Consider the following 11,075-nt stretch of genomic DNA (forward strand, 5'->3'; position numbering starts at 1 on the left):
GTAAATATGCACTTAGAATCTCATGCCATTTATAAACTATTTAACCCTAAAGGTCATGAAACATGAAACTTAAACACATTCTAAATAGCAATTGCATGGAAAACAAGTTTATATAACTCTTAGAAACCTTTTTTGCTTTTGAAAGCCTTTAAACATGCATAAACATTCAACACTATCTTCCATTTATCTATAGATAAAGGGTATTTGGCGCTCCTAACCATGGAACTTGATCTGTAGACACCTTTAGATTTAAATTTTGAAATATGATAGTCTAATTTTATTTTCAATTATATCTATTAGGACTCGTTATCCATTAAAAAGAAAACAAACAATATAATCTTTTCAATAATTACATTCTTTACAATATTACTTTCTCATATTATACTAAACGTTACAAAGTTACCTTTCTAATAATCACATACTTGTAATCATATTTTCAACAATCACATTCTCAATAATCACATTTCTAATAAAATACCAAATATCACCTTAGTTTTATAAAAAAATAATGAGATAAAGCATGAACAACAAAAATTTTTTATTAATAAAATAAAAATAAAAGTTAATATCCTATTTGGATTGTATTGATGTTATAACTTAAAAGTTCATTAAAATATTAAATAAGCTTTCAAATTTTATCACTTTTTCTAAATAAATTTTGATATTCTTATTATATGAAAATAACTCTCGATCTTGATTAAAAGATAAATTATTATTACATTGAATATCAGTCAATATTTTTTTTACAAGTAAAAATTGATATAGTAAAATTTTATTCGACTAGTCAGTTTAATTTATATTTATTATTAAAAAACTATAAAAATATTTTATAATAATATTTTAAAATTATAATTAAATAAAAATAAATATTTATTAATATAATAATCTGTCTAACCCTGACTGGCTGGAGCCAAATATTATGTCTAGAGCCAAGTCTTCGTTGGGCTGACGGCCCTGAGCATGGAACTTGATCCACGGACACCTCTAAATTAAAATTCTGATATTTGATATTCTAATATTGTTTTCAATTATATCTATGAGGGCTCGTCATCCACTAAAAGGAAAGGCCTGAGCGCGGTAAAAGTAAAAAAAGTAAAAAAGAAAAAAAATTAACACCCACTGACCCTCCCGAAAAAATCGAGTCTGCGAGACACCCGGTATGTTGTTGTTCTAAGCTGTCTTGTCTCCGGGCGGCGAGTTTCGATCTTCGTTCTTAAAATAATCTCGGCGAAGACGTAAGCTTTTTTCATTTGTTGGGTAGAGAAGGATGGATAGGGCAATAAAAGCAGCAATTTTCAACCAACAAAGCAGCTATCTTTTCCTAAGGGCCGCCTTCTTCCATTCCACTCCCGTTCTCGAACATAAAAGACGCACTCATTGGCAATTTGTAAGCTTCCTTTTGCTCTCTCTCTTATTCTATGATTAAAGATTTTTGTGCTTTTTAGCATGTTTCGCTTTATGGTTTTGTTTAATTTTGTGAAATGTTGCTGTTTTTTTGATGATTTATGGTGTCTTAGATTAGATAATCTGGGTTAAGAGAATGTTTGTACAATCCGAGATAAAGTAGGAGCCTTTTTGCTATCTGGGGTTCCAAAGAATGTCAAGTTGAGATCATTCAGTGCAAAATGAAACATTTTCGTTTAGTGCAAATGGGAGATTCTGAATTTGGTTCGAATTTTGAATGGTTAGATGTCATGGCATCGTAATCATCCTTGACATTCATTTGACTTCAATTTACGGGACTTTTGTTTATGTTGTTACTCTCAATTTAATGAAAAACTCTAATATTTCTTTGCTTGTTCTGGTATGTATGTATAAAGTATTATGTGTGGCTATTTCTTATGCTTATAATGCTCTCTTGATCAAATGTCTGAATATGTTTCTAGAAAATGAAACTAGCAGTCATTGGTTTACTATCTGCGGTGGAATAGCCAACTGTGATTTGAGATCTGTTGGCAGTGTGAGTTGTGGTTTTGAGAAAAAGACTTTTGCATGACATATGATACTGGATGAAGCTATTGAAAGGAATGGATTTGCATTTTTGAATGCTTGGGAGTTGAACATTTTTGTTGAATACTTGATTATTAGTCAGTGAAGATGAACATAAGCTATTATTTGAAGTATCCATTAGTTGATTGCAGATTGCCCGAATTCTCTATGATGACTGGATTCAGGTTTCACTTTTTCTTTTAGTTCTGTACTGGTAGAGTATGTTTACTTGTTCTCAGCATTGGTCTCACTCTTTTAAGCACATTCTTTTATTCCCCTTTTTTCTAAGCAGTAAGATCGTCCTTGGATGTTATTTCTGCTAGGTATTATAGGATTTATCTGCTGATTGCTTTCTGCCAATTCTTACTCCATTAGGAGTATTTATTTTTCACTTGGTTAATCATTTTCGAACATAGATAGAAAAATCTTGTAAAATTCATTGTTGTTGGTTGTTATTCTTATTATCTTTTAAATTGTGAATGATAATTTTATGCAGTTCTAGTAATTTTTTTTTTGTTTGCAGGGTAAGAGGCCTAGAAGGCTGCGTGGAAAACAAGAACTATTGCGAAATGTTAGTGCTTATGCAGACTTCTTATTTGAGGTTTGTATTCATGTTGATGACTTATTTATAAAATTTAAATAAAACCTGTGCACTTATCGTAAAGCAAACATAATCCTTGTGGGTTCAAAAGTTGCATTATGGATGACTTGTATTGCAGTGGCCCATATTCCACTGATAGGAGCCCAATGATAGCTCTAATAGCAGCCATTGGCCATTCCATTGCTGAAGGGAGTTATCCTGCATTTTGGGATTCCCATGCACGTATATATGTCCAGGACCTTTCAGAGTCCCAGTCACAGATGATGTGCAGGACCAACATGCACCACGGTGACCTTGATTGGCCTCCTAAATTTCTGTTAGTTTGAATTGGAACTATTACTTAATGCAGTCAAGATCCATATCCATGAACTTGCCAGTTAAGCTTGATCCTTTGGTGAAAATCTAGTAATGTAAGATGATCATATTGCTACTTTCTGATCTATTAGGATTGTGGATAGCTTCAATCGAGGATGCTATATTATTGAATAGGGAATTACTAAAAATAATGTTTGGCATGTTAAGTCAAATTTTAGTTGATATTTCTGATGGAATTCATTAAAGTTGGTTTTGTCCTTATTACAAAAAATCAGCATAAAAATTCTTTGTTAGCTTTTGTAGGAAAGATAGAAGGTTAATTTTTATAAAATCGTCATAACATGTTTAATTCTAAATATAATAGCTATTAATTCCAAGTTTTAATGCTCTAGGTTGTGCTATTAATGCTTCATACATATTCAGAAGTTTATCTTCACTAGTTAGGAATCTTTGTATATTTAACTTATTTGTATATTTTTGTTTTTATTATATCTTTGATTGAAAGGGATTCAACTGTGCTTTGGTCTTCCTGTTTTCAGAGCTGGAAAGATGAGTTTGGTGAAGATGATCCATCATCTAGCAGAGGTCCCTCTTGGTTTAAAAAGCAGTACAGTAAGGGATCAAGAAAAGATCGGCCTGGCAATAGGGGATTTCAGTACAGGGGAAGAAGTAAGGATGAGAAAGACTTTGCTTTATGATATTTTAATCTTTTAAAATATGTCATTGGTACACCTATAAATATATTATAGGACATATGAAATGATGCTCATCTAAAGGAGCCTCTAGACTGATTTTGTTCTTCAAAATTTTCCTGGAGTGACTTTGAAACCTTAGTTCTTGATTTTTTTTACACATGGCTTTACTTTGATAATGATCACTCATTTTTGGATATGATGATCCATTTTAAGCATATGATTGTCATTCTATTACTTCACAGCAATTTATGCTCTCGTTCAGAAGATTTTAATTAAATTCATTAGGTGGTTATAGAATATTATGTGCACTAGCATGTCATTCTCCTGGGTACTGTGCCAGAAGCTCACCCTTTTTAAACTCTTGATCAGGACCTTTTGAATTTTGTGAAGACGACGACGACGACATTGAGACTATATTTAGGTCTGCATTTGGTGGAAATCGGTTCTTTTACTGGTCCTTCATTAATGAGGAGCATCGTCAATGGAGAAGCTCATCCAGATATTCAAATAACTATGAGCAATCTTGGAACTGGAGATATCGATTTAATGAGGACTCTGACTCCTCAACAGAACCTGGTACGTCTGAGAGTTCAGACCAAGATACAGCTGCAGATAGGCGGGCCCTTGGCCTAAGTGCATCTGGTCCTCTGACACTTGAAGACGTTAAAAATGCGTGAGTTCTTTGTTGCATTTTTCAAATACACTTGTATGTTCTTGTTAGTTTTTTGGGTTACATACAATAACCTTGTAAATTGTTTTTGTTGTTGAAAGCACCATGGCTGAATTTTAGAGGATATTTCTTTATGTTGTCTGATTGCATTATTCTCTAATTTTTTAGATATCGAATCAGTGCACTAAAATGGCATCCAGATCGTCATCATGGCTCTTCCAAGGTATCAACATTTCCCAATCATCAGGGTACTTTGTTCTGCTTAGTGTGCTGGACAGCTTGGACTGTTTTATGGAAGATTCAGGATCATCCCTATATATAAAAAAAAGTACTTTGATATCTAAAGTCTAAATTAATAGTTGTTATCATCTAGTTTTAGAAACATAGCGCAGCAGTTACACTGATTATTTATCTAACCAAACTTGTACGATTTTTAATGCTACATTTTAAATAATGGACTTTTCATTTAACAAAAATAATTGCTTGTTGGCTTCAAACTGATATGTTCTTTACTGTTGTCCGTATTATCATAGTTATTTAACTTGTTTTAGCAAACTGACAAACAAATGCACATTGAGCAGGCTGTTGCAGAGGAGAAATTCAAGCTTTGCAACTCAGCATATCAGTCTTTATGTGATAAGTTGGCTATGAACTGAGGATTCTCCAATGCATGTGCTCTGAGATTTCTTCAGGCCACTGCATTTCTCTGGAAAGCAGGAAATCTGACATGTTTATGGCAGTCAGATCAACTTTTGTAGTTTAGATTCATTGACAAAATGGTCCTGTTGCTCTGGCTATGCGAATATAGTTCCGTTCCCCCCATTTCTACTGTGGCATGACCACCAGCTATGGTGGTTTTGTGATTTAACATTTAAATGCGTAATAATTTATATCATTCGTAAGGATGACTAGAATGAGCCTATTTGTTTCTCATCTCGGGTTGCTTACCAGAACTGACAGGGGTCTGATGACGATATTCAAAATACTGTCATCCTTTCCTAGTTTCACAGCAGAGATTGTTATAGATCTAGTCCGGGTTTGCTGAGGATGGGATTATAGGGAAATGGAGTGATCTTTGCCTGCCCAAGGTTGATGTGTGCTTGGTGGAAAACATGTATAATGGAACAGATTCAAATTGCAGGAAGGAAATTATGTTCTAGAAATGGTGATGGTTAAATTTGGGTTACTTTGTTACTGTGTTTATAAAGGTTTATAAAGGATAGTGGTAGTTCCTCGAGTACCCTTTTTGCATAAAAGAAAGAATATTATAATTGAAACTCACCTTGTAACTATTAAACTAAAATCCTGACTAATCTTGTTGACCCTGCTCATAACCCAACCCAACTCAATCGAAAACTATAAAGAAGAAACTGACCCTCTTTGAAAGCTAAAAGGTAATTAGTGTCTACTCATGGAGTACAAATGTGACAGAAAATGAACAATTGATGACCTTGGAGTAATTCGCTGGAAATTCAACCCGACTCGATTCGAGTTATCCTCACAAGTCAAAAGGATTTTAACCTGAGCATCACAGAAAGCACTCGTACACGAACCTACTCCTCTAAGCATTTAACACCCAAGTCAAATAGGGCCGACTGGAAGCGGGGATGAACTCATTTACAATCGACCAACCACAATGGATTATTCTGATTCATGTATCATCATCTGAAACCAAAATAACCCATTTATTTATTTCACTTATCTAAATTTCCTCCCTCTCTTTTTTAACTTTCTTCCCCCGTTCTTCACTCTTTCTCATTGTTTAACTTCGTAATGCTAAAAGCTATACAAATTCTTGGTTGTTCATCTGGGTTTATCTCTCAAAGATTAAAGAAGTCTCATTCTGGTAATGGGTTTTCTTTAATTTCTTCAAAAGGAAGCGACACCTCAACTTCTTTGTTTCTGCATCCCTTCTGGACTCCAAAAACTCTGACTTTTAGATTGATTCGAATGTTCTCGACTCAGTCCGAGTCCAACTCAAATGCTCCTGCATCCTCTTCTTCTTTTTCTTCGGTTGCAGTTCATTCGGCTGTGAGTATTTTCTTCTGAATTTGGATTTTGTGGTCTATTTAACATGCACTAATAGAAAAAATTGACTTTTTTTTTGGGTAATTAGGCAATTAATTAAGTAATTTACTTTTATGTAGTAGTATGCTTTGTATGTGATTATTATTACCAATTTGACCAAAAAACTTAAGTGTTTGTTCGGGGTTCAAATGCTCATGTGGTGAACTTGGTTTTATCTTGGTTCTAGTAACTCTTTTCGGAATATTGAATTGTGGGTTTGGATTAATTGCCTATGGAAATGTAATTTTGGTTAATGCAGATTATAATAATAGGATCAACCTACATTGATACTTATGCTATCAATTGGATGATTCATTGTATAAGGCAACCATGTTTGATTTTGATTTTACAGTGATTTTAGAGCTTGGTGCAGTTGTACGTTTAGAGTTTTGGTTTTCTTCATAGATAAACAAATAGCATTTAGCTGGTTTTTTGTCTCAACCCTTGGATTTGAGTTCTCTAGCACGTTAGGCAGTTATTTTCAGGTTCATGAAATATGGTTCATATTGACCAAAAAAAGGATATACTCATTGAGTTTGGACAGTTTTTTCAAACTCCATTTTCTTGATGATTTGAACTTTAACTTTTGTACCATTTTGCAGTATGATGAAAAGAAAAACATTAAAATTACACTACCAATTTTTCTTGCTCCTTTACTTTGTCCTTTGTAGATAAGAATATCAGTTATTATTTGGATCGTCTATATTTTAGTTGATATGTTTGTTTAGAAATATTTGCTTGATAGCAATTAATTTTTTTTTCACCATTTTGATGCTAATATGCTGTGGATAAAATTCATAAAATTTCCCCCTTATTCTTGTAGTTGTTAATTATTTTCTATATTAGATATTAGTAGCTCCCTGTCATTCCGGCTATGTCAAACTCATTTAATGTTTGCCAGCCGCACTTGGCCTGGTGGCAACTAGGATCATTAGTGAGGCATGTAGGCTTAGATTCAAACCCAAGCAACCCCTTCCCCGATCCCCCAATATTCCTCCTCCTGGCCAAAAGGAAAAACCACTCATGTCATGTTTGATGTCCGATTTCTATCTTAGTCAGAAATGGCTCCTTTGCTTGATTTCTGAAATATTGCAAGCAATAAAGCATGAGGCAAGGAGGTTTCTAGGAAGTTTAAAGCACACAGTATGCCTTGATGTACTCCTTTGTGGATGCTCATGTCTTATTATTGGGTGGTTGTTATGCTCTTATAGTATTTAACTTGGTTTGAAGGAGTAGCACTGGAATTATATTTTACGTGCTCTATTGTTGAGTATTCAGTCATTAATTTCTCTTTCAAAGTTTATTATTGTTGAAACTCTTAGTGATGATGGTACTCTTAACCGTTCTCAGAAACAAGATAATTGCAAAACTAAATCACTTTGATGAAGTAATAACTGAAAGATGGATTCTGACATTCTGTATAGACGCTATTCATAGTTGTTTTCTCCCACTGTGCTGGTATATGTATCCCTGGAGGTCAAGACTAAGAACATTTTAAGTAGAATACCTATTTGTATGTCCGTGATTGAGTAATCTATATTATGTTACAGGGCAATGTTCATAAGATCAAATTCTGTCAGTGGTGTGGTGGGCCAGCAAAGCATGAAATACCTGACGGAGAGGAGAAGATAAGAGCTATTTGCACTCTTTGTGGAAAAATTGCCTATCAAAATCCAAAAATGGTATGTTCATTTATTGCAGCAAATTTAGAATGTAGCTGCTGTTTGCGACATGGCATGCTATTGCCTGAGTATAGCTGTGGTGTTCTAGCCTTTGCCTCTTCCAGTTTCTTCACTTTGATGTATGGGTATCATGCAGATAACTAATGATGTTGCTGTGCTTTCTTATATCTCTTAAGAGAAGGCCCCCTACGTTTTATATAGGATGTGGTTACTTTTTATTATTATTATTATTTTTTAGAACAACGGTTGTTCTATTCCTCAGTGTATGATCTTATGATTGTTTCCCTATTTTCTACCAAGATTTTTGAAAGTAATGTAACGGATCATGGGAAGGCCTACCTTAATCTACAACTTCAAAGTGAAATGTAATTATTTTATTTTGATCATCTTTAATGGTTACTGTAGTTGTGAGTTTTATTTATTTATTAGGAATTAGGATACACACAGTACGGGGTGTCCTAATTCCAAGCTTACTCCTTTTATCCGTTTATTTAAATGGTTGCAGCCGCTGGTTATTTCAAAATGCTAATGTGTAAATGTGGGTGCTTTTCATGGCATGGGTTGGTCTTATTTTTCTGTATCCTGGAGAAAGTGGTAATTAGTTGGTTGAGATCCTTTTGCCTTTACCATTTTGCAAAATTGAATAACTTTGTCAATGTCTGACATGAACTCTAACTCATGCTAGTCAGAGTATGGTATTTGCCTCCTTCCTTAAACAGCCCACTTGCATTGGGGATGGGGGTGGTATTCCTTGTGATTTTGGATGGTTACTGGAGAAATAATGATTTGAATAAATGTGCGACAGCATGTCTTCTGAATCCCTGTTCTCCTTTCTTAATGTGTACTACTTTGTATACTTAATTCTTATTTGCAATTGATACTTTTAGGTTGTCGGTTGCCTCATTGAGCATGAGAAAAAGATCCTACTTTGCAAGCGAAACATTGAACCTTCTTATGGTCTTTGGTATGTATGTACTGAATGGAATTTGGTTTAGGAAAGGATTCACATATTGTTTTTCTTCTTAATTTTTGGTTATTTACTTGTGGAGATTAATTGTGCATTGAATATAGGCTACTAGCACTTTCCTTTCTTGTCAAGTAGCTAATTTCTACCATTTCTGATGGCTAATATAAAAACTTGAGTTGACCTGGTGGCCTTAATGTAGGACCCTTCCTGCTGGTTACCTGGAAATTGGGGAGTCAGCTGCAGAAGGGGCAGTCAGGGAAACTTGGGAAGAAGCAGGGGCTGAAGTGGAAGTGGTGTCCCCTTTTGCACAACTGGACATTCCTCTTATTGGCCAAGTTAGTGAGAGCATCCTTTATTACTTCTACTTTTATTTCCTCTGCATTTACTGAAGATGTTTCTGTGTCGATATTCCTGTCTCTTTTTGGAGCAGACTTACATAATCTTCTTAGCAAAGCTGAAGAAGCCCCACTTTTCACCGGGACCAGAGTCATCCGAGTGCTGTCTCTTTGAATTGGACAATATACCTTTTGATTCTTTGGCATTTTCTTCAATTTTTGTTACGTTGAATTTGGTAAGAGCCTTATTTCTTTGTTTTGATGAAAATAAATCTTTTTAAAATTTATTTTACTATTCTCATCAACCATTTAGCTTAAATCTTAATTAATTGTATTGTATTTCTGTTGGTGCAGTACATTGAAGATGTTAAATCTGGAAAAATAAAGTTTCACTATGGTACCATTAACAAAAGGTATATATATATATTTTTTATTATTTTGGATACATAAACAGTGAAATTGGGAGAAAACCTGTTTCCTGATGTTTGGTGAAGAGTAAAAGTGCAATTTTAAGTTTTGCAGTTTCATTTTCTCTTGCCTAACTGTTTGGATTGGCTGTGTGAATGTTGAGATTCCTTTCTACTTTTGCAGTAAATCCTATTGTGATGTGACCTATCAAAGAGATAGAGAATTTTGCCCTTTTGCTCACTCCTCAGTGACTTTGATTTACCTTTTGTTTTATTATTAATTTTATGAAAGCTTACCATTATCGTGTTTTGTTTCTGATATTTGCTGGCAGGCTTGGGACAGGGCCATCTGATATTCGTGCCTTCACTCTTGACTATCATTTGCAGGCATGAGATACAGTTGATTCCTTTGCCACACCTTGTCCAGTGAATGCCTGTAAGGGTAACATACTGAACAGTTGGAAGTGAAATTCTTTTAATGTTTCTTTCCTGAGAGGAATTTGCTTGTCTGGTGCTTTAACTTCCATTGGTATTTGAGGTTTTCAAGTAATAAATCACTATATTTACGTGACAAAATAATATCTGGATGGGTTGATGAGATGCCTTACATGTAGTTTCCTTTTTCTTCTGCTAGAATTTTTATAATAATCAATGCTGGCATTCATTTTGTTTTGTTTCTAATCTGCTAAAATTTCTATATGGTAATTAATATCCAGTTTCTCTCATCTAAAATTTTATTGAATTGATTCTCTTTTTTTTGAACAATGATTACATTTTAAGCTATTTGTTTTCTCTTGTTCTGCTTTCTAGGATCCGATTTTTGGGCAGAATGCATATTGTCAGAGTCTCACACATGACTTTATGGTGTTGAGGATGAGTCAACCACCCATGTTTATGAAGTGTGAAGAATTTGGAGGAAGCAAGTGTATCTACTGAAATTGGTAATGGATTATTTTGCTGACAAAATCTGTATATAGACTTGTTTCTGCAAACATGCTTCTTGACCAAGGAATTTAGTAGATTAATTATGTATGTTGCAAATATTCCATTTTCTTGTCCCTGCAAACTTTGTAGTTGTATTGTAAAGAGGAATGGTAGGAGAGATTTGGAGACTCTTAAAAGCTTGGTTTATTGTAAAGGTGATTTCAAATGCTTCGGTTGATCCGAGAAGCAACTGCCTTTAGTTTGTTCCATTTACAGTTTTTCGAAGGCTCGGGGAAGAGAACTTCGATCTAACTATATTTACTTTGTGTATAAAATACTCATTTGATTGGATGGACAAGAGAGATTTGTAATTTCTACTGTTCAATTGATTAATGTCTTGGAGGCTACTAATTAACTTGTTTA

General features: G+C 34.2%; 2 protein-coding genes across 3 annotated transcripts; both read left to right on the forward strand.

The window, feature by feature from the left end:
• Nucleotides 1-1,057: 1,057 nt before the first annotated feature.
• LOC110415399 (Chaperone DnaJ-domain superfamily protein) lies at nucleotides 1,058-5,430 on the forward strand. Its single transcript, XM_021427044.2, has 6 exons — nucleotides 1,058-1,387; nucleotides 2,513-2,590; nucleotides 3,445-3,574; nucleotides 3,970-4,273; nucleotides 4,439-4,493; nucleotides 4,852-5,430. Exons 1-6 carry the CDS (start codon nucleotides 1,268-1,270, stop codon nucleotides 4,924-4,926), a joined length of 762 nt encoding a protein of 253 aa, XP_021282719.1. The 5' UTR covers nucleotides 1,058-1,267; the 3' UTR covers nucleotides 4,927-5,430.
• Nucleotides 5,431-5,814: 384 nt separating this feature from the next.
• NUDX23 (nudix hydrolase homolog 23) lies at nucleotides 5,815-11,075 on the forward strand. 2 transcript variants are annotated; one of them, XM_021426542.2, is made up of 8 exons: nucleotides 5,815-6,301; nucleotides 7,888-8,019; nucleotides 8,907-8,983; nucleotides 9,186-9,321; nucleotides 9,417-9,557; nucleotides 9,676-9,734; nucleotides 10,061-10,170; nucleotides 10,539-11,075. In XM_021426542.2, the coding sequence occupies exons 1-7, from the start codon at nucleotides 6,044-6,046 to the stop codon at nucleotides 10,119-10,121; spliced, it is 864 nt and encodes a 287-aa protein (XP_021282217.1). In that variant the 5' UTR covers nucleotides 5,815-6,043; the 3' UTR covers nucleotides 10,122-10,170; nucleotides 10,539-11,075. The 2 variants fall into 2 exon arrangements, with proteins under 2 accessions (XP_021282217.1, XP_021282216.1); XM_021426541.2 differs by having other exon boundaries at nucleotides 5,816-6,301; nucleotides 10,061-10,164.

The sequence above is a fragment of the Theobroma umbraticum genome, unplaced genomic scaffold, assembly GCF_002168275.2.
Source record: "Theobroma umbraticum cultivar Fairchild unplaced genomic scaffold, ASM216827v3 scaffold_147.0, whole genome shotgun sequence".
Lineage (NCBI taxonomy): Eukaryota > Viridiplantae > Streptophyta > Magnoliopsida > Malvales > Malvaceae > Theobroma > Theobroma umbraticum.

What these genes read in the sequence shown, in the direction of transcription:
- LOC110415399 (XM_021427044.2), top strand. Translation starts at nt 1,268, where the DNA reads ATGGATAGGGCAATAAAAGCAGCAATTTTCAACCAACAAAGCAGCTAT. An exon ending in GACGCACTCATTGGCAATTT is followed by an intron (nt 1,388 to 2,512) that starts GTAAGCTTCCTT and finishes TTTTGTTTGCAG; the next exon opens with GGTAAGAGGCCTAGAAGGCT. An exon ending in GTCATCATGGCTCTTCCAAG is followed by an intron (nt 4,494 to 4,851) that starts GTATCAACATTT and finishes CACATTGAGCAG; the next exon opens with GCTGTTGCAGAGGAGAAATT.
- NUDX23 (XM_021426542.2), top strand. Translation starts at nt 6,044, where the DNA reads ATGCTAAAAGCTATACAAATTCTTGGTTGTTCATCTGGGTTTATCTCT. An exon ending in GAACCTTCTTATGGTCTTTG is followed by an intron (nt 8,984 to 9,185) that starts GTATGTATGTAC and finishes GCCTTAATGTAG; the next exon opens with GACCCTTCCTGCTGGTTACC. An exon ending in TTTTTGTTACGTTGAATTTG is followed by an intron (nt 9,558 to 9,675) that starts GTAAGAGCCTTA and finishes CTGTTGGTGCAG; the next exon opens with TACATTGAAGATGTTAAATC.